This window comes from Vulpes lagopus, chromosome 3 (assembly GCF_018345385.1).
Source record: "Vulpes lagopus strain Blue_001 chromosome 3, ASM1834538v1, whole genome shotgun sequence".
Lineage (NCBI taxonomy): Eukaryota > Metazoa > Chordata > Mammalia > Carnivora > Canidae > Vulpes > Vulpes lagopus.
In genome coordinates this window covers 105,966,405-105,992,786 of record NC_054826.1, presented here as the reverse complement: position 1 = coordinate 105,992,786, position 26,382 = coordinate 105,966,405, and the positions used below count along the sequence as shown (strand labels likewise).

Below are 26,382 nucleotides of genomic sequence, written 5' to 3'. Positions count from 1 at the left end.
ATGTAGACTTCGTTTGTTGTCAAATGTCTCTGACATAGCTGGCCTGTTACAGTTCCAGACCCTTTGTACATACCTCTTTATTTTGGCTATGGTCTCAAAGGCAGACTCTGGGGTAGCACTGGAGGAGCTTCCAAATGGTAAATGAGGGGCTAATCCATGGTGACTGAGGCAGAAAGGATGAAGTGTTTGGGGCCCTGCTGCCTAGGAACAGGCAGTGAAGTACAGCTTCACTTGGCCTCGGCAGCATTTACATACATGGCTTAGCTCTGCATGTGCTTCCAGGCTAGAATTGGGAAAAATACACAAATATGAGTGGGCTTTTTTTTTTTTAAGATGATTTATTTACTTATTTGAGAGAGAGAGAGGAGTGCATAAACAGGGGGAGTAGGAGAGGGAGAAGGAGGCTCCCTGCTGAGACCCTGGGATGGTGACCCAAGTGGAAAGCAGTCGACCGACTGAGGCACCCAGGTGCTCCCCAAGCTGGATTTTCATGTATTGTGTGTGTATAAAGAGATTCGGGGTGAGTCGGCTGGAACTGCGAGGGATTGTATGCAGGGCTGCTGCTGGGGAAAACACCTCAGCTTTTCTCCAGGTCGGCCACCAGGTAGGGCTGGGTGTTCCTCAGGGCCGTAAGGAGAAGATCTTTGCAGGTTGTGTCCCAGGCTGGAGCAAAGCTGAAGAGCTTCCTCATTTTCCCTGGGTTGGTAGACTCTGCCCGCACTGCCTGGTACTGCTGCTCTGACAGGACTTTCCCATACAGGGCATCCAGCACCTCATCCACCTCTGTGACACGTGTGATGAGGGCGGCCCGGTGCTGGTCCACAAAGTGTGATGCTCCTGGTAGAATGGAAGAGGGCAGCTGAGCCAGTTCCAGGGTGGATACTGGGGCCATCCTGCTGAGCACTGTTTTCTTCGGAAATTGGCTCTGTAACTCTAAAGGGTGGGGCTCGAGGTGGGCAGCCCATAGGTGCTACAGATACAGTGGGTTGAGTATAACTTTCTCTTTCCCTTTCACCCCCCCCCCCAGGTGTGGCCCAAGTGTGTAGGTGGGTAGGAAGGGTATGGCCAACCTTGCTCTCCCAGTGTTCCCTGTCTGTGTGGGTGAGTGTATGTGATGGGGTGTGGCTGGAGAGATTGGGAGTGAAGGTCTCACCTGGTTTTCCTACCATCTGTTAAACCTGGAGCTCAGCAGGTGCTCCCCCCCCAACTAGGCGTGGCCCAACAGGTGTGTAGGTGGGTAGGAAGATAAGGCCCAGCTTTGCTCTTCCAGTGTTACTGGCTGTGGGACACAGCTCCAGGTAGTGCTGGGGTGTGGTGGGGTGTGGCTGGAGAGGCTGGGAGTGAAGGCCTCACCTGGCTTGGCTGCTGTCTGGTAATCCTGGATCCCAGCAGGCCCTGGAGTGTGGCCTGTAAGGAAATTAGTCAAGTGATCCCTTGCCCTTACTGCTGTCTCTCCAATCTCTCTGGGGTCAGGGGCCCCTTGGTCCGGAAGCCAAGGTCTGGGCAGAGCAGGGGAAACTTCCCTTCCTAGCAGGAGGAGCTTTTTTAATTTTGGAGGATAAGAGGAACAGAAAGTGAAAGAGCCCTAGGGACAAACGTTGAGGTGGGGGCATGGGGGCTAGTATAGTGAGAGGGTATAGGAGGAGGCACAGGGATCTGGGCCCCTGCAGGGTGTGGAGGGGTTGTGCTTACCTTTGTGCGAGATCTCCTGCAGCTGCTCTGCTATCTCCTGCATGCCAATGTCCCGCAGCACGACCGCAGTGAGTTCTGCACTGTACTCTTCCAGATAGAAAGAGACGAGCTTGTCTGTGAGATCCATGGCGTCCATAGGCAGCAGCGTCCCCCGAGGGATGCGCCCGTAGCCTTCACGCAGGGGCACTGAAAGTAGCTTCATCTTGAATTTCTTGAACTCCTCTGCAGTTAGGTTCTCCAGTGCATCCAGGATGGCGTCGCGAGTGCGCCCCATGGCTCTGGGGTCCCCTGCTGCTGTCGTTCACCCGGGATGTCTGTGGAGCAGGAAGTCTGCTCCGGGGTGGGGCCTGGAACTCCCCGCCTTCTCCCGATTCCCGCCTTTGCCCCAGCCCATTGCCCGGTGGCAAAGGGGCCCCAACTACCCCATTGGTTTCCACCCACCAAGGTCTCCAGACTGAATAGTCTAGCCATTGGGGGGCGCCAGGATTGCATCCTCAGCTGATGTGTGAGGTGGGACCTGGGAGACTGGGCAGAGGGGCTTGTGGGGCAGCACCTGCATTTCCAGACTCCTACTAACTGGCACAGACCAGGAACCTGGTTTATTGAAGTACCAAGGTTTAGAACCTTAGAATTCTAGAATGCTAACACACATTTTCCCTGAACCTTAACATCCTCTCTCACACATCACAGAATCTTAGAATCCTAGAATCCTAACAGCTAGAACCTTGTAGCTTACCAAATTCCACATAGTGGAGAGAAAAGGTGTAAAAGATGGAGAGTAACTGCTTTTTCTCTGTCCCTCAGTTTCCTTATCTGTAAAATGGGATCATTAACAGTCACTCATTCTTCTTAGTAAATATTCCAGCATAGCATTGGCTACCTGATGGCCTCTGAAACCTTGCCAGATATTTGGCAGCACCTGGGACAGCCAGGATTGGGTCCCAGGAGCTGAATTTCTAGGGAAGTGATGATGAGACGTCTACTTGTAATGAATGGTTGAGAAACTTCTTGAGGGAAAGTCATGAGTGGAGAGCCACTCTGGGCCCAAGAGATTTGATCTAGAAGAGCAAGTGAAAGGTGGCACGAGTAGGTATTGGAGCCCAAGCTGTGCCTGAAATCCTTAACTTGCCTTTGACATGGCTGGGAAGGCCCTGTTGGTCTGGTCCCTGTGGGCCTCGCTGGGCTTGTCTGGTGCCACACCCTGTTCTCCCTCTATCTGAGGGAGTTCCAACCACACTGGCCTCTCATTTCCTCAAATGTGCCACACTCCTTTGCTTCTCTAAGCCTTTCAACATGCTGTCCCCTTGATCTGGAAATCTCTTCTCTCCCTCTTTGCCTGATATATTCTTGAGACTTTAGGTCTCCAGTTAAATGTCACTTCCGGGCATCCCCTATTAGAATGTGAGTTTGGTGAGGGCAGTGACCTTGTCTGTCTTGTTCATTGCTGAATCCCCAGCATCAAGAGAATACTTGATACCCAGGAGGTACTCAGTGAAGATTCGCTGAATGAAGGAATAATAAATAAGGCCGTGTTACCAGCAGCATGTTGTATTGGAGAACTTCCAGCAGGGTAGCAGGACCTAGTCCCCATCTTTGTGCATGTTGCCGCACATGGTCCGGGTGTATTACGTGCCAACATCCTCACCATGGGTGGCATCGTGGTCCAACAGCCAGTGTTCCTTGGCTTATGGCTGTTTATTTATTTATTTTTTTTGAGATAAAAGTATTATAAGGAAAATACACAGCAAAACAGAGCTGGAAAGTGGTATGGGTAGAAAGAAAAAAATCACAAAAGAAGCTGCTCAGTTACCAAATGAGCTGTTTAAACATGGCTTCCTGCTGTGAAGGAGAGTGATTTAACCCTTATCTTTCCCACCTTTCCTGATTCAAAAAAATCTGCTCTTAGGGCTGGGCCCCGGGAGCCCTATTTTCCAATCTGTTCTCTTCCTGGAGTTTGGGAAAGGTTATATGGTTCTCAGGCTTTCAAGATACAGAAGACAATATGGAGAAGGAAAGGATGTTCTAGCCCTTTGGTCCAGTGTTATCCCCAGCCCTATCCCTCAGTATTTGTTGATGCCAAAGAGACGAACCCCGTGGAATTGGGGTAACTTAGGCAGCAGTACGCTAAGCAATGAGGCTGTGTTGATGAAGTGAGCAGCATCATACTTGGTGTAGAAGCTGGCCAGGAGGTAGAGTATAATAGGAGAGCTGCTGAGGAATTGGTGGGAAGAGGTAAATTGGAGCCCGTAGTCCATCTGTTCCCAGTGTGTCAGTAGCTGAGCCTTCCCTTGGTCAGGGGTCTCAAGGGGTGGCCCTTTCACTGTATGTAAGAAGACATACATAGCCAAGCTATGGATGACGTTGGTCAGGGTCCAGACAACAGGTATGCTGAAGAAGGGGATGCTGAGTAGAACCACATGCAGCAGTCCTACCAAGATGATGTAGGCCAGCCAGATGCCCCGGCTATTCATCACGCGAGTGTTGGGGTTTACTTCGCTGTGTGCCACCCCCACATTCATCCTGCGGCTTCCCCAGTTATGGCTGTTTATTCTTGTGCCTCTTCGCTGGTCTTTATCCTTTTAGAATCTCCAGCTCATTTTGTACACAGTGGCCAAAAGGCTACATCTTTCTAGCCCACATATTGATCTCATCCCACCCCTGTTCAGAAACCTTTGACTCCCCAGTGCCCTCAGAATCAAGTCCAAGCTCCTCGGGTACACCTTTAAGCTCATTGGCCTCTGGACTTCTTTCCACACGTGCCACCTGTTCTCTGCTTGGTCTCTTTTCCTTTCTGGACTACTTGATGAGATACTGCTTGTCCCAGCATCAGGAGTCACTTCATTGAAGAAATAATAAAAATTTGAGCTCCCTCTAAAGGAGTCTAAAGACTGTGATCTTTTACATGCATTATTTTGAAGCCTGGCAACAGTCCTTTTTGTAACTAGTAACCCCATTTTACCAGTGAGAAGACAGGCTCAGAGAGATTAAAGGACTTGCCCAAGGTCATATAGCCAAGAGGGTCATATAGGTTGTTTGTCTAGCTTTTGAATTTGTCCTCTGTCTACTCCTTGTTGACTTTTCTGTCCTCTATGCAGAACGAATTATTCCTTCACATGTCTGGAGGATGCCTTTACGAGGCCTTTATCTTACAGTGTCTGTTCACTTTGTTTTCCCACCAGACTGAGAGCTCCTTGAGCACCCACTGTGGTCCATAGCGACTACCACAGGGCTTGGCATAGATCCAGCCTTTATGGAATGATCCAAAAGAATCCTAGCATCTAGAATCATAGAAACCTGCTCTTTTAACATTGGTAGAATATTAAATGCTTTTTAAAAAAAGATTTTATTTTTTTTTAAAGATTTATTTATTCATGAGACACACAGAGAGGCAGAGACATAGGCAGAGGGAGAAGCAGGCTCCCTGTGGAGAGCCCGATGATGTGGGACTTGATTCCCGGACTTGGGATCACATCCTGAGCCGAAGGCAGATGCTCAACCACTGAGCCACCCAGGTATCCCATCTTAATTTTAGAGCGAGTGCACCAGCAGGGGGTGGGGGGAGGTGCAGAGGGAGAGGGAGGGGAAAGAATCTCAAGTAGACTCAAGACCATGTGGAGCTCTCTCTCCCGATAAGCTCTCTCCCGTGAGCTCTCTCACGTCCCGATAATGACGTGAGCCGAAACCAAGAGTTAGATGCTTAACTGACTGACCTGCCAGAGCACCCCAGTGCTTTGGATTTTTGAACCATGGAATTTTAAAAACGACTGCCTGACTTAACCCCCGTATTGAGCAGGGACCCCTTAGCTACATGGCCATTTTTCTGTAACTCTTGAATCCATGTTTGGATGAGATGGCCGTGGCCTTGAGGATGGGCTTCTTACAGCTGGTGTTCTGGGGGTGATGGCACTGAGAATGTGTGCCATGGTGGTGTGACACTGTATCTTCCCTCGTCCTTGCATATCATCACCGAGGACCCTTCTGGGCCTAGCTTGTCCCTGGCATCCAACTCCAGTCACATTTCTGCTCACACATTCAGACTGGGACACGGAAGATCAGGCTGTGATTTTCGTCTGACATCTCAGAGCAAGAGCTATCCCTTTGGTGGGATGTCATAGGGAGCCAAGGGACAAGGGGCTGGAAGGACAGCTATTCCTTTCATGGAAACAGAAGCTTCACTAGCCAGTGCACCCCAGTGAGAACAAGTGACACTTTTTGGCAGGTGGATGTGCTCTATGAGCATATTGTAGACTCTGAAGTCAGAAGGGAAGAAAGGCTTTCGAGAATCTATTTTATTCTGTTTAAAAAATAAATTACTTTTTTTTTTAGAGAGTGTATGAGTGGGTTGGGGAGATCAGAGTGAGAGGGAGAGAGTCTGAAGCAGGCTTCGTGGCCAGCACGGAGCCCAATCTCATGACTCCGAGATCATGATCTGAGCTGAAATTAAGAGCCAGAGGCTTAACCAACTGAGCCACCCAGGTGCCCCTATTTTGTTCTAAATAGATGTATTAAGGATCTTCTAGACACCTGTCTGCATGATAAGTGCTGGTGGGAGACAGTAATAATAGCTTTCATTCTTTAGAATTTACTGTTCTAGGCACTGTACTATAAGCACTTAACATGTATAATCTCATTTAAACCTCCCAACATTGGGATGCCTGGATAGCTCAGTAGTTGAGCGCCTCCCTTCAGCCCAGGGCATGATCCTGGAGTCCCAGGATCGAGTCTCACGTCAGGCTTCCTACATGGAGGCTGCTTCTCTCTCTGCCTGTGTTTCTGCCTCTCTCTCTCTCTTTCTCTGTCTCTCATGAATAAATAAATAAAATCTTAAAAAAAAAAATAAACCTCCCAACATCCCTGTGAGGTGTGTGTATTTATCCCACCTTACAAAGGAGAAAACTGAGGTTTTCAGAAATTGCTTTGGAAGCCAACAGTGGTAGTAAATGAGGAAACACAGATTGAACCATTTGACTCCTAGGCCCAAATTCCAACCACCATCTTAAATGTTCCCGCTCTCCTCAAAAATTGACAAATGGCTTGGAGAGATTATGTATATGGAAATTCATGCCTCCTCCAGACTGTCCACAAACATCTTAGAAAGGTTGATGTTACAATAATAGTAATGATAATATTGCCTCCTCTTTGCAGAAAGCTCTAGAACTTACAAAGTACATTCAGAAGATTGTGGAATAGTGGGAAAAGCAGGAGATGAATGTGTCAGACCCACCCAGCCAGATTTGATTCCCAGATCCTCTTGGTTGTGTGACTTAGGGAGGTCACAGCCCCTTTCTGGGGTCCACATTCTATAACATTAATTCATTCACCTCATCAGCCCAGAGAGAAGCAGGACCCCAAGAAGGGCAATGATTTGGCCAAGATCCCCTAGGGAGGTAGGGGCAGAGCCTACTTGTTTCTGGACACTGCCAGTGTGATTTCCATTTGGGGAGGTGGGGAGTAAGAACTTTGGGCAGCTCTTTGGGAAAACATGATAATCCCTTCTCCCTCAACACCTCCATTTCTGGGGGGAGTACTAAGAGATTTAAACTTTGATCCCTGGCAAGGAAAAAACTTTCAGGTGGTACTTTAGGCCCACCTTTGCCCCCTGGACTAGAGCCAGAGCTGTTGGTGGTGCTAAGATGCTTCCTGGGTGTGATTCTCTCCACCCAACAAAAGTAACCCTTGATAGCTGGAACCAGATTGCTTCTTCTGTGGCCAGGACCACAGACTGCCAGAGGATTGGGCAAGCCACTTAATCTCACGCCTCATGGCCTCCATGTAAAATAGGAACAATGCTGGGTTATTACATGAGATTATAAATGAGATTATGAGGTTATAAATGGATTAAGAATGTTTAAATGCTTGGAATAGGCCTGGCATATGGTAAGTGATTTGGTCATTTTAAAGTTTTTGAGTTTCAGTTTCCCAGTCCCTAAAGTAGGGATGATGTTATTGACCTTACAGAGTTGTAGGGAAGATTCCTTGGAATACTTATTTTTTTTAATAAATTAATTTTTTTATTGGTGTTCAATTTGCCAACATACAGAATAACACCCAGTGCTCATCCCGTCAAGTGTCCCCCCTCAGTGCCTGTCACCACCCCCCCGCCCTCCTCCCTTTCCACCACCCCCAGTTCATTTCCCAGAGTTAGGAGTCTTTATGTTCTGTCTCCCTTTCTGATATTTCCCACACATTTCTTCTCCCTTCCCTTATATTCCCTTTCACTATTATTCATATTCCCCAAATGAATGAGAACATACACAGTTTGTCCTTCTCCGATTGACTTACTGCACTCAGCATAATACCCTCCAGTTCCATCCACGTTGAAGCAAATGGTGGGTATTTGTCATTTCTAATGGCTGAGTAATATTCCATTGTATACATAGACCACATCTCCTTTATCCATTCATCTTTCGATGGACACCGAGTCTCCTTCCACAGTTTGGCTATTGTGGACATTGCTGCTAGAAACATCGGGGTGCAGGTGTCCCGGCGTTTCATTGCATCTGAATCTTTGGGGTAAATCCCCAACAGTGCAATTGCTGGGTCGTAGGGCAGGTCTATTTTTAACTCTTTGAGGAACCTCCACACAGTTTTCCAGAGTGGCTGCACCAGTTCACATTCCCACCAACAGTGTAAGAGGGTTCCCTTTTCTCCGCATCCTCTCCAACATTTGTTGTTTCCTGCCTTGTTAATTTTCCCCATTCTCACTGGTGTGAGGTGGTATCTCATTGTGGTTTTGATTTATATTTCCCTGATGGCAAGTGATGCAGAGCATTTTCTCATGTGCGTGTTGGCGTATGTCTTCCTCTGTGAGATTTCTGTTCATGTCTTTTGCCCATTTCATGATTGGATTGTTTGTTTCTTTGGTGTTGAGTTTAAGAAGTTCTTTATAGATCTTGGAAACTAGCCCTTTATCTGATATGTCATTTGCAAATATCTTCTCCCATTCTGTAGGTTGTCTTTTAGTTTTGTTGACTGTATCCTTTGCTGTGCAAAAGCTTCTTATCTTGATGAAGTCCCAATAGTTCATTTTTGCTTTTGTTTCTTTTGCCTTTGTGGATGTATCTTGCAAGAAGTTACTGTGGCCAAGTTCAAAAAGGGTGTTGCCTGTGTTCTCCTCTAGGATTTTGATGGAATCTTGTCTCACATTTAGATCTTTCATCCATTTTGAGTTTATCTTTGTGTATGGTGAAAGAGAGTGGTCCAGTTTCATTCTTCTGCATGTGGATGTCCAATTTCCTTGGAATACTTATTAATAAAAGTTGTAATAATATTGATAGCCAATATTTATTGAATTTTTCTATGGGCTTGGCATTGTTCTAAGAGCTTTATATGAATTAGCCTGTTGAATCTGCATAACAATCCAATAGACTTTTTTCTTTTTTTAAGATTTATTTATTTGAGGGATGCCTGGGTGGCTCAGCGGTTGGGCGTCTGCCTTTGGCTCAGGGCGTGATCCTGGAGTTCCACATGGGACTCCTTTCATGGAGCCTGGCTTCTCCCTCTGCCTGTGTTTCTGCCTCTCTGTGATTCTCATGGATGAATAAATTCAAAAGATTTATTTGAGAGAGCACACTTGCCAGTGGGCAGGGTGGGTAGGGGATGGGGGAGGTAGAAGGAGATGGAGAATCTCCAGCAGACTCCCTACTGAATGCACAGCCTGACATAGGGCTTGATTTCATGACCCTGATGAGATAAAACCTTGAGTTGGATACTCAGCTGATTGAGCTACCCAGGTGCCCCAATCTAAGTCTTTTTTTTTTAAAGATTTTATTTATTAGTTTGTGAGAGAGAGAGAGAGAGAGAGAAGCAGAGGCACAGACAGAGGGAGAAGCAGGCTTCCTGCAGGGAAGCCTGATGCAGAACTTGATCCCAGGACCCTGGGATCACGATCTGAGCCAAAGGCAGACGCTCAAACACTGAACCATCCAGGTACCCTGCCTCTAAGCGTCTTAATAAAAATCCTTACATGATTCCCATTTTACAAATGAGAAAATCAGGTTAAGTGACTTGCCCAAAGTCACATGAGGAAAGAGTGATGTCAAGATTTGAGCCTGGTGGTGGCAGTCACTACCTTATAGGCCCTTGGGTGCCAGCACACTGTCTCTGGTATTTATGTATGTATGTATGTATGTATTTATTTATTTATTTTAAAGATTTAATTTATTTATTCATGAGAGACACAGGCGGAGAGAGAAACAGGCTCTGTGCAGGGAGCTGAGTGCGGGACTTGATCCCAGGTCTCCAGGATCATACCCTGGGCTGAAGGTGGCGCTAAACCGCTGAGCCACCTGGGCTGCCCTCTGGTATTTATTTAAAATAATATCTAGTTTAATCCTCATAACAACCCTACAGGGATGGTATTATTATCCTATTTATCTTCATATTGTAGCTGAAGATATTGGAATTCAGAAAGGTAGGTGATCTTCCTGAGAGTAGCCAGCATGAGTTTGTGACATCAGCATTCAGGACCTGCTTTTGCTCTGGTCCTGATTGGGGGATTTCCACCTTCTTTCAGCATTTATCCAATACAAGGAACATTCACCTTCTATGGCATTTCGGACTTCAGCCATTGGGAAACTCTCCCTTAGGACAAGCTGCCCCCTTTGAGCCTCTGGGCCCCAGGGATTTCATAGAGTTCTATCTTACAGCTAGCAACACAAGTCTTTATTTCCTCCTCCCCCAGATATGGTTCCTCCAACTGGCTGTAGACATGCAATGTCCCTCCCATGGGTCAGAGATCAGATCTGGCCCATCTACAGCGAGAGATGTCATCTTCTGTCCTGGGCACCCACATCCTATTGACCATAACCCTCAGCCTCAGCCTGGCAGTGATGGAAACTCCAGGTGAGATCAACATTCAGGATGTTGACTTTTTGAGTGGAAGTAAAGTGGTTTGTGGTTTCAGAGATGAGCTCCAGATACACTCTAATCCCTACCCTCTCCTGTTTGGGGAAATCAAACTCCCCTGGGTTTCTCAGGGTTCTGGTAAAAAGCTCTAGTAGCTTCCTGAGACTTTCAATATCCTGAGGGTAAAATCTGTAGTCATTTGTGTTGTCAGTTGCTCTGATCCAAAAGAATAATAAAACTTATCTCTTCCTCAGGGGCCTAAATGATTATAGCCTGTACAAGGTTCCTAGGTTAAGCCCAAAGGTGCCAGGAAGCCTGGGGTAGCTTCCTAAATGGGCCAACAGGCAACATGTAAGAGCCTCATGTTTAAGAAGAAATGAGCTTCAGAACCTGGAGACAAGCCCAAAGACTTGTCATATTTAGAGTTTACTCATGCTTTTGAAATGCAATTCATTGTTTATCTAGACGCTGCTTTGGGATTTAACATTATTAGAAGGAATGGGAGGTTCAGTTCATAAATACAACTTTTGTATGTAAATACAAGAATGCTCTGCTTTTTCTCCTCAAAGTCTGCATTTTCCTAGGATTTTGATCAAGCACATGAGAGTTAATCTATATTTCACCAACGAGACTTAATAAGACCATCTTTCATATTAATTATAAGATCATCAAGATGATAGAGCTGTGCTGTCCTATGTTTTTTATTTTTTTTTTAAGACTTATTTATTTATTTATTCATGAGAGACACAGACTGAGAGAGGCAGAGACACAGGCAGAGGGAGAAGCAGACTCCATGCAGGGAGCCTGATGGGGGACTTGATCCTGGATCCCGGGATCACGACCTGAGGCAAAGGCAGGCGCCCAACCGCTGAGCCATCCAGGAGTCCCCGCTGTCCTATTTGATAGCTACTATAAATATGCAGCTCTTGAGCACGTGCAATGAGGCTAGTCTAAAATGAGATGTACTCTAAGTATAATATACATACCTGATTTCAAAGACTTAGTATGAAAGCATGTAAAATATTTCATTAATAATTTTTTTAAAGTAAGCTCTATGCTCAACATGGCGCTTGAATTTATGACTCCGAGATCCAGAGTCGTATGGTTTACCCACTGAGCCAGCCAGGCACCCCGCATTAATAATTTTCATATTGGTTACACGTCAAATGATAATATTTTGGATACATTGGGTTAAATGAAATACATTCTTGAAATAAAAAACAAAAACAAAAGCAAAAACCCAAAGATTTGAGCTGAGGTGTGTAGGGAGCTACCTGGCTCCTGCAGAGATTTAGTTACTTGCTAAAGAGTTGGAGTGAGAAGATCTTTAAGCAGGGGAGTGGAACAGGTGCTTTCTTCTCTTTGATAAGCAGGGAAAGGAAGTCTCCCTTGTTGCTCACCTCTAGGGTGTCTGGCTACCCTCATGGGGCAGTTAATTTGGCTCTCATACTATCATTCTAGGGCACAGGGAGCCAGATGTTTACTTTTTGCTAGGAGAGATTGAATAAGTCTGTCTTTGATCCAGAACACCTCGTGTGCACATTTGGGATAAAATTAATAAAAATGAACATCAAAATCCAAGAGAGGCAAAAAAAAGAGTCCAAAGAGGGAGATTATGACTGAAACCTAAGCAGAACCTCAGAATGTGATGGAGGGAGGGAGAAATGGACAAATCCAGGGAAAGGCTAAGAAAGTGTGTCTGAGAGGCCAAAAGAGAAGAACCCAGTGAGCTTGTGTGTTTATTCATTCACTGAGTATTTTTTGAGCACCTGCAGTGTGCGCATGCTTTATTCTAAATTGGAGACAAGCAGTGTACAAAATTTATATATTCTGGTAGGAGAGATCAGTAAAAAAAAAAAGCAATAAGTAAAATATTGCTTGTCAGATGTTAATAAATGTTATAGGAAAAATAGAGCAGGGAAAGGAGATGTGAGAGTTAAAATCAGGGAGTTAGGAAAAGCCTCACTGAAAAGGTGACCCCGGGTAAAGATTGGAGGGAGAATAGGATGGGAACCATGTTTGAAGGAGTGTTCCAGGTGCCGGGGTGGGGGGGGGGCAGGGGGAGGACAAGTCCGAAGGCCAAGGCTGGAGTTGGAGTGAGCAGGTGGGGAGGGCTGAGAGGAGAATGAGCTCAGCTTCAGTAGGGACTCGTAGGCCACAGTGAGGACTTTGGTTTTCATCCTGAGTACAGTTTAAACTGAGATTTGAAGGCTAAGCGTGTAAAAGCTCAAAGCTCTCAGGGCAGAATCAGCTTCTGGGCTACAGGCTATGGGTTCAGTCCCTTCATTTATTCATCTGTCCCTCTATCACTCATTTCCCAAGCACTTAGGGAGGCCCACTTTGCCCCAGGGTCTGTGCTGGGCACTGGAGAGACCTTCCCCTCAACTTTGGGAGGCAGAAAACCTTTCAGAGTGGGCTGAGGTCCTGTCCGCCTGCAGGTGGAGCTGGTACTGTCAGTGTGACCTGGGAGAGCCATAAACTTGGGGAATAAGTGGGTGACAAGCTGGGGAAGGGCCACAGGCAGGGAAGGGGGAGGCTGGGGAATGTGGAGGTGGGGGTGAGGGAGAAAGGAGAGACTCCTCCTAAACGTTTCTGTCTTTTCTGTGGTATGGGAGGCCCTGTCTTCCCGCTTGTTGTGATTTCTGGCTCCAGGCTGAGCAAGGGAGGGGACAGTGTGATGGGCCAGGACAGGTGGCCTTGACATGTGATGCTTGCCCGCTGACCACTCAGTCTTCACTTTTAGAACCGTTTCCAGAAGTGATGGCAAAGTGTGGGCAGGACAACTAAATATAGTCCTGGGGCCAGGGCTCAGTCTGGGAGGGTCTATCTACTATTCACTCTGTGCTTCCACCCGTGGTGTCCACTGCTGGCTTCGTCTGTGAGTCCCCTGCCCTTGCTCTGAGCTTGCTGCTTGTCCTTTGCCTGTCTTCCCTAAGGCTAGGCTTGACCTTGAGTGGGCCTCCTGGGAGTCTCTTTTTGCCCAAGATCTCCAAACAGCCCTGTGAGTCCTGTGGGTCCTGTGGCCCTGGAGATGTGGGGGAGGGGAGGCCTGGGGATCCTGGAGAGGTAGGAGGGTAGCTGGCGGGGGCTCTGGGGAATTTGAGGCAGGGGCTGCGGCCTGAGGCTGAGCCAGGGGAAAGTCAGTGGTTAAGACCACACCCTGGACTCGTGTTTAGGAACTGGGTTTGAGACAAGGTCCCCCTTAGCCGCTATTTTGGGGGATGGGGCTGAGAAATGCAGCTGATACTTCTTTGGGGATGGAAACCGAGTCCCCCTTTCCTCTTGGCCAGAACCAGAGCCCCTTTCTGTCTGAGACGTGACGTCATTATAGGCTGGGGATCCTCCCAATCTGGTCCGGCCCGGGGCTAGTTCGTGGCTCCGCTGAGCCTCCCTGACGGGCCTCTCCTCCACCCAGGTCCATCATGTCGGCCGCGCCGGGCCTCCTGCACCAGGAGCTGTCCTGCCCGCTCTGCCTGCAGCTGTTTGACGCGCCGGTGACCGCCGAGTGCGGCCACAGTTTCTGCCGCGCCTGCCTGAGCCGCGTGGCTGGGGAGCCGGCGGCGGACGGCACCGTGCCCTGCCCGTGCTGCCAGGCACTCACGCGGCCACAGGCGCTCAGCACCAACCAGCAGCTGGCGCGCCTGGTGGAGGGGCTGGCGCAGGTGCCGCAGGGCCACTGCGAGGAGCACCTAGACCCGCTCAGCATCTACTGCGAGCAGGATCGAGCGCTCGTGTGCGGCGTGTGCGCCTCGCTGGGCTCGCACCGCGGCCACCGCCTGCTGCCCGCCGCCGAAGCCCATGCGCGCCTCAAGGTGCGGGATCGCGGCCTGCGGCGGAGGGGGGGGCGGTGGGACCGGATTGTTGGCCGCAGCGGGGTCGGGCCGCTCTTGGGGTCGCCGCGTGGACCTGGATTCGGAGCTTCTGGGCCCGGGCGCCTGGAGGTGCGGGGAACTCCAGGGGGCGGGGCGAGGCCGCTCGGGAATGGGGACTGGCCAGCGGAAGGCGGAGTCTGGCGGAGAGGCCAGCCTGGAACAGGGACTCAGGGGCGGGCGCTGGGGAACCCGAGCGGCCGGAGATGCGGGGGCCGCGGCCTCCGGGCAGAGCGCGCTGAGCCGGGAGGAGAACACGTGCCTGCGGCCGGGCGGGCGAGCAGCTGGGCGGAGGCTCCGGAGGCTGGGACTAGAGGGGCAGTGTTTGGGGTCGGGCGGCCGCCAGGCTGCTTCGCTGAGGTCCACGTTCTGCTCCGAGCCGCAGAACTGGCTTGTGTAGGCCCGAGGGGCACAACGTCCAGCGGGGAGGGCAAGGCCGGCCTGGCGACGCACCTCCGTGAGCATGCCCAGGTTGGCACCGCGACCCAGAGCCAGGCTGCTTTTCTGGATGGGGCTGGAAGTCTGGAACGCTTCCAGAGCCCACACACAGTTGTGCGCACCTCAAGGTTCGTGGTTCCCACGGGGGCCCAGAAGAGACACCCAGGCATTAGCAAATAGAGACGCAGACACACGCCGGCTCACCCAGGTCAGACGTGTGGCAAATCACACGCAGTTGCTGCAGGAGAGTATGAGTCTAACACAGGCCCAGGAAGGTCCATCAGGGAGCATTTGTTGGGCTTCGGAACAATAAACGACAGGTGTGGGGGCGGGAGGAGGCGGGCTCTAGAGGGGGGGGGCGCTAGGGACTAACCCCCGGGGTGGACCTGCCCTCCTCTTCTCCCGAATAGGTGGGTTGTGCTTCAGCGGCTTATCTTTACCCAGGAACATCAGCGTTGCCCTGCTCTTCTGCTTGCCCCCCCCCCCCAAAGAGGGCATGTCACTGTCCTCAAGCTGGTATTTGAGGCCCCCGGACTCCCCCCACGGGGACCCAGACTCAGCGACCCTCCCCCTCCTGCCTTGCCCAGTCCTGCCTAGGCCAGTTGGTGGTCTCCTAGACCAGTGTAGGAGATTCCTCTTCCCAGGAGCTTTCCCAACCCAGGCTCACCTATGCTGGTAACCCCAGAACTCCCAATCTGGTCCCGAGAGAGAGAGAGAGAGAGAGAGAGAGAGAGAGAGAGAGAGAGAGATCTGCGAAGAGGGAATAGAGTCTATGACATGGAACAGAGCACCAGGTGACCCAGGAGCCTTGAGGGGGCAGGTGGGGCGGGATACTTTCTGCCAGGATCTGCATTTAGTCCAATCCTAAACCGCAGGGAGGTGCCGGCAGGAATTATGAAGAAGGGACCCAAGGAAGGATCTGAAGGAGGAGACAGGAAGGCTGGGGCGCCGCTGAATGCCTGGGTCCTTGGCCACGAAGAGGGGGGCTGGGTCCAGAGACTGTGCACCAAGACTCAAGCAAGAGTGGTCGAACGAGATCTGCCGGGGGCGGGGGCCGGACGTGACCGCCTGAAACCTGCATGCCACTGAGGCGCAGCAGACTGCTTTGGGGTCGCAGGCATAGTGGGTCAGGGGCTGCCGGAGCGGAGCGGGCCCCCGCGCAACATTCTGAGAGCCTTTGTGCAGCGGCTCCGCCCCCAGCTTCAGTTTGAACTTCTGGAGCTCTTCTGTGGTCAAGTCGTTCCCCGCCGCGCCCCCTCCCCCAGCCCCTGCGCAGCCAGGAAGGCGTCATGCTTCTTCCTCATGGCTTAGCCCTGTCGCCCCAGAACCTGTGACGGCTCCATGCTGAGAACCACCAGGTCTGCCCTGTTCTGCAGCAGGCCGGGCGTGGCCCCAGAGGACGTCCCAGGAAGGAGCGTGACCTGGGGGCTGGCCAGGGGGCCATGACCCCAGTGGTGCAATCCTGGGGCTCCCGCTAAAACCGGGAATCATCCCCAGAGCCTAGAGGGTCTCTCAGTTTCCCTTAGGGGAGTGGGGGGAGGCCGCGGATTTGTCACACCACCAATGAAGTGAGGCAGACTGCTCCCATTCTGCCAAAGAGGAAGCTGAGGTTGGAAGGCACAGGGGTGGGACTGGAACCGTCTGATCATTTTTCCCTGCAAAGGGATGGCTTTGTCAGGAGCTCTTAGGAGTTTCCCTACACCTGCATTTCAGGATTCACAAACTGACAGGCCCAGGGTAGGATCCAGCCCACAAGTGTGTTTGGTGACATAGCGGACTTTTCTTTTTCTTTTCTTTTCTTTTCTTTTCTTTTCTTTTCTTTTCTTTTCTTTTCTTTTCTTTTCTTTTCTTTTTTTCTTTCTTTTCTTTTTTCTTTTCTTTTCTTTTCTTTTCTTTTCTTTTCTTTTCTTTTCTTTTCTTTTCTTTTCTTTTCTTTTCTTTTCTTTTCTTTTCTTTTTTTCTTTCCTTTTTTGTAAGCTTTACCTCCAACCTGGGCTGGAACTCACCACCCAGAGTTCAAGAATCGCGTGCTCTATGGACTGAGCCAGCCAGGTGCCCCAACACAGCAGACATTATTAAATGGCCTGCCCCACAGCCCTTGGGTGTGCAGGAGGGTTGACGGGGTGTTTTGCTATGGTTCTGCCTTTTTCTTTTTTTTAAGATTTTATTTGAGAGAGGGAAGGAGAAAGAGAGAGAGGGAGAGAGAGAGAGATCATGAACAGAGGGGGAAGGACAGAGGGAGAAGCAGACTTTCTGCTGAGCAGGGAGCCCAGTGTGGGACTTGGATCCCAGGACCCTGGCTGGGACCATGACCTGAGCCGAAGGCAGACTTAACCACCCAGGCACCCTATGGTTCTGCTTTTAAGGATGGGGTAAAGCCCAGGGAGAGGAGGAGGTTGCATTTCTTCTTCATACATTCTACACTCACCCAGAGAGGCTGCTGTGTGCCAGTGCTGTACCTCTCTGTTGGAGGACACCAAAGCACATTTGTGTTTGTCACTGTCACAAAGACCTGTGCCAGGGGTGCTAACTGCTGAGGGCATGGGACTGGGAAGGGAAGCCAGGCAGGACTTCCCTAAATAGACAATGGGAGGGTAAGTCATGCTAGACATTAGGACTAGTGGGAGCAAGAGCCTGGAGATCTGCACATGAGTTTGGGGAATGCTGAGATGCTCACCTGGCTGTAGGGGGAGCTAGCATTGAGGCTGAGCCAGAGAGGGTAAGTTTGGGGTGGGAGGTGTGGGAGGGATCAGCCCCATCACCTCTTTGTACCTCACCCCCCCCCAGACACAGCTGCCACAGCAGAAACTGCAGCTGCAGGAGGCATGTATGCGCAAGGAGAAGAGTGTGGCTCTGCTGGAGCATCAGCTCATGGAAGTGGAGGTGAGGGGCTCAGCACAGCAGGGCCTGGGGACTGGGCATGGGGCTGGGGGCTCGCTCAGCCCAGTGCTTTTGCCTGTCTGCTCCCACAGGAGACGGTGCGTCAGTTCCGGGGGGCTGTGGGGGAGCAGCTGGGCAAGATGCGGGTGTTCCTGGCTGCACTGGAGGGCTCCTTGGACCGTGAGGCAGAACGTGTGCGGGGAGAGGCAGGGGTTGCCCTGCGGCGGGAGCTGGGGAGCCTGAACTCTTACCTGGAGCAGTTGCGGCAGATGGAGAAGGTGCTGGAGGAGGTGGCCGACAAGCCACAGACTGAGTTCCTCATGGTGAGCACTTGGATGACCTTCCCTCTCTGCTTCTCAGCCAGGGTTCAGGGCCTAGAGACCACATCCCATTGTCAGACATGGACTTTGACATCCAGAGAGGGACAGGGACTAGGCCAGGTCGCACATTGAGGGAGACTGGGCCCCACGACTGCTGTTATGGTTGTTTAGGTTGTGCAGTTTAGGACAGTGCACAAGGACACTGAATCTAAGTGGCACCATTCATGTCACAGACGTTGTAGGTTTGTATGTTTATTCGGACAGTCCTTCTACCGGGTGGAATTGGTCTCTTGAGGAAAGGGGGCATGTTATATAGTTCACACAGAGATAAAGGGCTAGGGTTGGCTTTACATTCTGGGTTTATTTTTGCTTTTCTGATTCTTTCTGGCCCCACACTTAGCATCCCCTGTGGTCCACCCATCCTCAGAAGTTCTCAGTGTCTCCCCTCCCTGTCTCACCTCCATTTCTCTCTCTCTCTTTCCAGAAATACTGCCTGGTGACCAGCAGGTGAGATCAACGTGGTCTACCCCTTTTCCCAACTTGCTGTAGTCTTCAGGGACACTGGCTGGCTCACCCTCTGATCCCAGACAGCCTGTACACCCCCATTCTGTCCACTGCAATCTCCCTGCGTTTGTGTTGAGCACAGAAATGAACCTGAGCTGGTCCTCCTCCTCAGGGATCTCCCAGACTGGTGCTGGGGATGGATGTGGGTGGGGACACAGGCGTGAGTATGTGCTCTGTGTGGCTGCAGTCATGATGGGCAGGGTGTACTGGGCAGGCTTCCTAGAGGAGTGAACATTTATGTGGGGCGCTGGAGGAATGATGGGAATTGGTGAGGTGAAAAGTTGGGGGAAGAGGCCCTGTAGGCAGAGGGAAGAACCAATGCCAAGACTGGCAAGAGGGAGGGAAGATGAAGCCGGTGTGGTGGGTGAGGGCAGACAGAGGGCTATGGAGCTTGAATCTTATCCCCACAGAATGTTCTTCTTAAAAAAAAAGAAAAAATTAGGGCACCTGGCTGGCTCAGTTGGTGGAGTGAGCGACTCTTGGTCTTGGGGTTGTGAGTTTGAGCCTCATGTTGGATGTAGAGATGACTTAATAAGTAAATACATTAAAAAAATTGTGGTAAAACGTACATGATGTAAAATTTGCCTTTTTAACCATTTTTTAAGTGTACATTTTAAATTCGATGGTGTTAAGTACATTCATGCTGGTGTGCCACCATCATTGCCATCTCCCTCCAGAACATTTTCATCTTTCTGAACTGAAACTCCAACAGAGTTGTAAGCCAGGTTGTGATGCAGGAGAGAACCTGGAACCCTACCACGACCCCTGTCCTCCTCTCTTTGGGGTTAACACCTCCTGCCCTGCCCCTACCCTATGCCTCCTCCAGGAAGTCCATCCACAGACAGCTCCCACTCCCCCACCCCCTGCCCCCAGGCTACAGAAGATCTTGGCAGAATCACCACCGCCTGCCCGTTTGGACATCCAGCTGCCTGTCATCTCAGATGACTTCAAATTCCAGGTGTGGAGGAAGATGTTCCGGGCTCTGATGCCAGGTACTGGGAGAAGCCACCTCTGGGTTCACGTTTGTAACTGTGTGGTTGAGGGCAGGTCCCAGCGACGTAATGGGGCCTCTCAGTCCCAGAAGTCATCAGAGAAGGTGCCCATTGCCCCTTTACCCTTGTCATCTGGGCTCAGAGAAGGACCTTGGAGGGCATGGGGCTTACGGGTGGGTGACTGATGTGGTGATGACTTTGCTTCCTGAAAGGAAAGCTGCTGCTGCTGCTGGCAAGCAGGGGAGGCTGGGGTCTGGGGTTGAGCCTTGTGTGATCCTTGGTCAGTTCCTGCCCCATCTGGACAGCAGAGATGATAACGGAATTGGAGGCCGAGGATCTGCAGAGCTGGCACCTTGGGGACGGGCCGAGGCCAGGCACTGACTCTGGTGGCCTGGCTCTGGGGAGGCCCCTGAGAGCTCCGCCTCTGTTCCCTGAGAGCTAGGTCACAGTGAGGAGCCACAGGTTACAGAACTCTAGGACACGCGCACGTGGCTGGTATAGCCCTGCCTGGGGGGAGGTGTGGGGGGAGGGGGCTCTGTTTTCCAAGGCAGGACTAACCCCAGCGAGAGATGGGCTCGAGACCGCTGAAGTCATACAGCAGAGTGAGGCAGGGGCCCGCCTAGTTCTGGGCTTCCGGTCTCTCCTGCTTTGTGACCGGGGCCTCAGCTACGGACTTAAACGCTCACATGGCCCTAATCCTCCCTACTTGGAAGGAGGCAGTTATGGCCTCGTTTTCCAGCTGAGCCCGCTGAAGCTCGGAGAGGTACAGGCTTTGGGCCAAGCCAGTAAGCAGAGAGGGATTCACCTCCTCGGGCTGCGTGTGTGGGGGGTGGTTAGAGCAGACCCGCAGTCCCCTCAGCTCGTTGGGAGAAGCTTGCAAGGGTGTAGCCACGCAGGGCCTCACCACTTCCCCTCCTGGCAGTTACGAAGGAGCTGACCTTTGACCCGAGCTCTGCGCACCCGAGCCTGGTGCTGTCTCCCTCGGGCCGCCGCGTGGAGTGCTCGGACCAGAAGGCGCCGCCGGCCGGGGAGGATCCGTGCCAGTTCGACAAGGCCGTGGCGGTGGTGGCGCAGCAGGTGCTGTCCGACGGCGAGCACTACTGGGAGGTGCAGGTGGGCGAGAAGCCGCGCTGGGCCCTCGGCGTGATCGCGGCCCAGGCCAGCCGCCGCGGCCGGCTGCACGCCGTCCCCTCGCAGGGCCTCTGGCTGCTCGGGCTGCGGGACGGCAAGATCCTGGAGGCGCACGTCGAAGCCAAGGAGCCGCGCGCGCTGCGCACCCCGGAGAGGCGGCCCACGCGCATCGGGATCTACCTAAGCTTCGGCGATGGAGTCCTCTCCTTTTATGATGCCAGTGACCCCGACGCCCTCGAGCTGCTCTTTGCCTTCCACGAGCGCCTGCCCGGGCCCGTGTACCCCTTCTTCGACGTATGCTGGCACGACAAGGGCAAAAATGCTCAGCCGCTGCTGCTCGTGGGGCCTGATGGCGAGGAGGCTTGAGCCGCAGGCTGGGCTGGGGAGGGGTGTAGGGTCCTGCAGGCCTGGAAGGAGATGGGGGCAGGCATGGGTTGCCAGGGCTGAAGACAGGGCCAAGGGGTTGGGGACTGGAGACTCCAAGAGTTCTGAGAAGTTGGGGGTGGAGTTTGTGGGGAACAGAGCTCTAAGGTCAGGTCAGTGAGATAGTCCCAGTTTGGGAACCAGGAGGCCCAAGGGTTCCAGGAAGAAATTGAAGTTGAGGGAAGGAGTGAAAAGGGTCAGGGGTCTAGTGGGGAAGAACTCTGTCGAGCAAGGAGCCCCTTCAGCCTCACGTCTCCTCCTTCTTGGCGGCCTTGGAACAGGGGATCCAGACTCAACCATATGGAAAGATCTTTCCCTTAGCGGTTCTCCAACCTGGGCGTGCATCCACACAGCTTTTTCAAAGCATGTCATGGTGACTTGTTAAAGCAGAGTGCTAATTTCTGGTTCACTGGGTCTGGGGGCAGACCAAACCTTTTGCTTTCCTAGCAAGTTCCTGGGGACATGCTGTTGCTGCGGGTTACAAGTGAGATCACCTGGAGAACCATGGCCTTAAGGCACCACAGTCTGCTCTGGGTGCTCTCTGTTACATAGACTCACTTATCAGATAGCTATCAGCTCTCAGGAGTAGAAAACCCACACTATCTTCTTCTGGAGATTCAACACCCATTTAAAAACTGCCAGAGCCCTTGTGCTGAGTGAATAAACTGACCTCCAACTACTTCCCTTTGCCTCTGGAGTATATGTTTACTGAGTGTCTTGGACATCGAAGAAATCCCCCAAGTTGCCAACCAAGAGAGAGAGCCTGATGCTAATCCCAGGATGGGCCCTGCTGCTTGTGGAGAATAGAAGGCTCCCCCCCTGCCCAACCGGCTCCTCTTGCTCTCTGGGGATGGCCCCTCACTGCCTACTCACTGGTTCACACCTTCTTTGGTTTTAGCTCAAAGACACATTTCTTGGGCTCTGGAGTAACCACTGAGGCCCAGAGTGAGAGTCCCTCTTCATTAGCAGGAGAGGCCTTTGGGAACTCAGGGAGGTGGGACTGGAGGCTGTTGCCCCTCCTGTCCTGGGAGAAGATGATGGTGTGGGGCCATTAGCTCTCCCTTGTAGGGGATGCAGCTGCTGATGTGTGCAAGGGCCTGGAGACTCCTGGAAACATATGCCTATATGGGAATCTTCTTGGGAGATAGAATGAAAAGAAGGCATGGGTGGGGTAGAAAGGCCTCAAGATCTGGCTGGGGGACATTCCTTGCTGCCTTTCCTGAAGAATAGCTCTGGGACACCCAAAAGAGGATTAATTTGAGAAGCTGTTTCATGCTAGAAAGTAAAGGGTTGATTGGATGTAAAATCCAGCAGCATTGATAGAGACAATTATATATAGAGATTCTATTAAATCCGTGTGAAGGGACAAATCACCTATCTGTGGGCCTTGTAACCTCCTTCTTGTCCACCTGGTTTTCAGTCTTGACTCATCCCATCTTTCCAAAAACATGAATGTGCTCATGGGATCCAGTTGCTCAAAACTTGCAACAACCCCTGGTTGCCTGCAGGAGAAAGCCCTAGATCTTTGGTTCAGCATTTGAGATCCCCTTCTCTTCCCCAGCCTCTTCCTGTGGCCCTGCCCTGCATCCATGTACACTCTGGACCCACTTAACTCTTGGGCTTCCTGCACTGCTGCCACATAAGTCTCTGTCACAGATTTTTTTTTTTTTTGCCTCTGGCTCATCCCACAGGAGTTTCCCTAAGCACCACTGTCTCCTGTCCTCTCTAGATCCCAGAGCATCCTTACAAGGGGCATCCCAATGCACTCCTTGTAAGGGCCTGGCGGTGTCCGAGGGCCCAGCACCCCTTCCTGAGGAACTGCATACTCTGAGAAACAGGTGCCAAGGCAGCGCTATGTGTGCGAGGGTTTTGTGACAGAAGATGCCCACGTGGGAGCAAATGGGGCTGTCACATTGTGATGCCAGTCTGACCCCAAGTGAGGAGGGAGGGGGGGAGGGAAGGTTGGGGGCAAGTGATCCTGACAGTGGTGGGGATATTTATTTATTTATTTATTTATTTATTTAAACATTTATTTTTATTGGTGTTCAATTTGCCAACATATAGAATAACACCCAGTGCTCATCCCATCAAATGCCCCCCTCAGTGCCCATCACCCAGTCACCCCCACCCCCTGCCCACCTCCCCTTCCACCACCCCTAGTTCGTTTCCCAGAGTTAGGAGTCTCTCATGTCCTGTCTCCCTTTCTGATATTTCCCACTCATTTTTTTCTCCTTTCCACTTTATTTGTGGTGGGGATTTTTTTTTACCAGCTGCCTGTGCAGGGAGCACTGTGTGTCCCCAGTGTGGGCCTACCTTTGTGTCCCCATCCACCCACGGCAGCTTGCTTGCACCGACGTGGGGGTAGATCTCACGGTTCTTTAGCTGGTGCCCTGTCTTTGCCCCCCTTTGTTGGAGTTCTATCAGGAAGATTTCTTTCCACGGCTACCGCTGCAGGTTCTTTCAACAGAAGGTTACCTTGGCTTGAGCTGTGTGCCCTGAGGGAAACAACTCTGTGAGCTGACCTCAGGCTGACAGAGTGAGAGGGGAGTCCCTGAGGCAAAGGCTGTCATGATGGGGCAACTTTGTCTAGTCAGAGTGTTCTTTGTTGGATGGTGGCCGCCTGACCCTTCCGAGGCTTATGAGGCCCACAGATAGGCCCATCTGAATCTCCCTAGTGATGTAGGAAGCTGAAATGGGAACACAGAACTGGGTCCCTCCAGCACTTGTGTCTCCAAAGACCACAATCTTCTCCTTTAGTACTTTCCCCTCATGGAGACTCTGGGAACCCAGAGCAACTGGCTGCTGAGAGGTTTCCTATGCCTTCTGACTTTCTTGTATACAAGAACACACTGGCACCTGCCAGTGCTACACTGCCAGCAAAATTCTTTGTTAAGAGCTTGTTATTTGATATCTCATTTGTCCTCATAGAGCTAGGCCTCACAATGACTAATGCCACTATGAGGCTGTGTTGCCTATTTAAAAAAAATTATTTATTTCTTTATTTGAGGGAGAGAGAGAGAGCGCGAGAGAGAGAGCGAGAGAGAGAGAGAGAGAGGGAGAGAGAAAGAGAGAAAGAGAGGAACAGAAAGAGAGAGAGTGCTTGAGCACATGAGCAGGGTATGGGGGTGGGCAGAAGGAGAGGGAGAAGCAGACTCCCTTCTGAGCAGGGAGCCCCAAAGTGGGGTGATCCTAGGACCCTGAGATCATGACCTGAGCTGAAGGCTGACCCTTAACCAACTGAGCTACCCAGGTGTCCTGGCTCTGTTGCCTCTTTCCCTGAGGTTCAAGGAATCCCTGGGAACATGATGGTATGGCTGTGAATGACCTGAATCCACAGGTGCATGATGCATCTTGGAGTATCAGCTTTACACCAAGATTATTATTATTCTTGGTGGTGAGAAAGTTGTATTATTCTTGCTGGTGAGAAAATAAGTAAACATTGCAAACACTCATATTAAAACAAATGTATTATGGAGTATAGAATTTGCATGAATTTTTGAGTTTATTTATTTATTTTTCTTTTATTTTTTATTTTTTTATTTTTATTTTTTATTTTATTTATGATAGTCACAGAGAGAGAGAGAGGCAGAGACACAGGCAGAGGGAGAAGCAGGCTTCATGCACCGGGAGCCCGATGTGGGATTCGATCCCGGTTCTCCAGGATCGCGCCCTGGGCCAAAGACAGGCGCCAAACCGCTGCGCCACCCAGGGATCCCGAATTTTTGAGTTTAAACCAGAGATGTCCACAAACTTTTGCATTTGTACTAGCTGTTTGGATCTAGACTTCTAGACCCTCAGGGATATGGATTCCTAAAATTATTTTAAAAAATGAAAAAAAATGCACAAATACACTTAATAAGATCTTACAGATAAGAGGAAGTTCTCTGACCAGGTTTCCCTCCCCTCCCCATTCCTAATTTCTTCTCTTTCTCCCTCATCAGAAATAATGTCTGTTGTCAGTTTGGTGAGTAGTTTTCCAAAGCTTCCTATACATAGGAAATAGAAAATATGTAGTATTGGGATCCCTGGGTGGCGCAGCGGTTTGGCGCCTGCCTTTGGCCCGGGGCGTGATCCTGGAGATCCGGGATCGAATCCCACGTCGGGCTCCTGGTGCATGGAGCCTGCTTCTCCCTCTGCCTGTGTCTCTGCCTCTCTCTCTCACTGTGTTCCTATCATAAATAAATAAAAATTAAAAAAAAAAAAGAAAATATGTAGTATTATATTTTACTTCCTATATAAATGATTTCATACTCTACATGAATATGACATATTCTACAACATACCTTTTTCATTTATTCATATAGTTAGGAGATCTATCTGGGTTACTTTGTAGTATGTACCTCCTCCTTTTATTTTTTTTTAAAGATTTTTTTAAAGTTATTTTTTTAAAGATTTTTTTTATTTATTCATGAGAGAGAGAGAGAAGAGACAGAGACACAGGTGAGAGGGAGAAGCAGGCTCCATGCAGAGAGCCCAACGTGGGACTCGATCCTGGGTCCTCAAGATCAGGCCCTGGGCTGAAGGCAGCGCTAAACCGCTGAGCCACCAGGGCTGCCCCTGCCTTCTCCTTTTAAAACTGCTGTGCTGTATTCCACTATATGAATGTGCCATTTCTTACTCAATCATTCTCTCTCTTTTTTTTTAAAAAAATATTTTATTTATTTATTCATGTGAGACACAGAGAGAGAGAGGCAAAGACAGGCAGAGGGAGAAGCAGGCTTCCCAAGAGGAGCCCCATGCAGGACTCAATTCTGGGACCCTGGGATCATGACCTAAGCCAAAGGCAGATGCTCAACCACTGAGCCACTCAGGTGCCCTTAAAAGTGTATTAATTAAATACTACAATCAGTAATGTGGGTATGACAAATATAAAAAGGACATGTGGCTGTGGCAAAAACTGTGAAGGTGGTATGTGAATAAATGAAGTCTGGAAACACTTTTTAAGGTATTTGAAATATTTTGGGAGGTTCTCTTTCAAGTAGAAGTGGCAATGTGGGTGGAGGGGGTCTATGGGGATGACCAGGTGTTGGGGGAACGGGTCATCTTTCTTCTCCAGGTCTCAGTGTCATCTGTGGTGAGAAGGAGCTGGCCTAGAGTTTTCTGAGATCCAACTGTTCTTCGCTTGGGTTTCCCTGAAGCAAATCTTAAGATCCCAGGGAAAGCAGACTTACTCATGAAGTGCAAGAAACGCCCACAGGCTGTGGGGAAGCGAGCCAGGGAGCCAGG

At 50.5% G+C, this 26,382-nt stretch overlaps 3 protein-coding genes across 5 annotated transcripts; 1 reads left to right on the top strand and 2 right to left on the bottom strand.

The window, feature by feature from the left end:
- Positions 1–318: 318 nt before the first annotated feature.
- On the bottom strand, positions 319–2,039 carry LOC121486198 (apoptosis-associated speck-like protein containing a CARD). Of its 2 annotated transcripts, XM_041747006.1 has the most exons (3): positions 1,693–2,038; positions 1,354–1,407; positions 319–837 (listed from the first exon to the last, which is right to left on the bottom strand). In XM_041747006.1, exons 1-3 carry the CDS (start codon positions 1,964–1,966, stop codon positions 578–580), a joined length of 588 nt encoding a protein of 195 aa, XP_041602940.1. In that variant the 5' UTR covers positions 1,967–2,038; the 3' UTR covers positions 319–577. The 2 variants fall into 2 exon arrangements, with proteins under 2 accessions (XP_041602940.1, XP_041602941.1); XM_041747007.1 differs by lacking the exon at positions 1,354–1,407 and having other exon boundaries at positions 1,693–2,039.
- Positions 2,040–3,477: 1,438 nt separating this feature from the next.
- Positions 3,478–4,307, bottom strand: LOC121486199 (ORM1-like protein 2). Its single transcript, XM_041747009.1, has one exon. The coding sequence runs from the start codon at positions 4,209–4,211 to the stop codon at positions 3,753–3,755; it is 459 nt and encodes a 152-aa protein (XP_041602943.1). The 5' UTR covers positions 4,212–4,307; the 3' UTR covers positions 3,478–3,752.
- Positions 4,308–13,312: 9,005 nt separating this feature from the next.
- Positions 13,313–21,836, top strand: TRIM72 (tripartite motif containing 72). 2 transcript variants are annotated; one of them, XM_041750925.1, is made up of 7 exons: positions 13,313–13,417; positions 13,955–14,351; positions 17,634–17,729; positions 17,819–18,049; positions 18,531–18,553; positions 19,484–19,602; positions 20,525–21,836. In XM_041750925.1, the coding sequence occupies exons 2-7, from the start codon at positions 13,962–13,964 to the stop codon at positions 21,097–21,099; spliced, it is 1,434 nt and encodes a 477-aa protein (XP_041606859.1). In that variant the 5' UTR covers positions 13,313–13,417; positions 13,955–13,961; the 3' UTR covers positions 21,100–21,836. The 2 variants fall into 2 exon arrangements, with proteins under 2 accessions (XP_041606859.1, XP_041606858.1); XM_041750924.1 differs by having other exon boundaries at positions 13,367–13,540.
- Positions 21,837–26,382: the final 4,546 nt, after the last annotated feature.

Coding starts and splice junctions, on each gene's coding strand:
- LOC121486198 (XM_041747006.1), bottom strand. CDS start 1,966: ATGGGGCGCACTCGCGACGCCATCCTGGATGCACTGGAGAACCTAACT. Junction 1,408..1,692: donor GCAGGAGATCTCGCACAAAG/GTAAGCACAACC, acceptor ATTTCCTTACAG/GCCACACTCCAGGGCCTGCT. Junction 838..1,353: donor CCAGACAGCAGCCAAGCCAG/GTGAGGCCTTCA, acceptor CCATTCTACCAG/GAGCATCACACTTTGTGGAC.
- LOC121486199 (XM_041747009.1), bottom strand. CDS start 4,211: ATGAATGTGGGGGTGGCACACAGCGAAGTAAACCCCAACACTCGCGTG.
- TRIM72 (XM_041750925.1), top strand. CDS start 13,962: ATGTCGGCCGCGCCGGGCCTCCTGCACCAGGAGCTGTCCTGCCCGCTC. Junction 17,730..17,818: donor ATCAGCTCATGGAAGTGGAG/GTGAGGGGCTCA, acceptor CTGCTCCCACAG/GAGACGGTGCGTCAGTTCCG. Junction 18,554..19,483: donor TACTGCCTGGTGACCAGCAG/GTGAGATCAACG, acceptor CCCTGCCCCCAG/GCTACAGAAGATCTTGGCAG.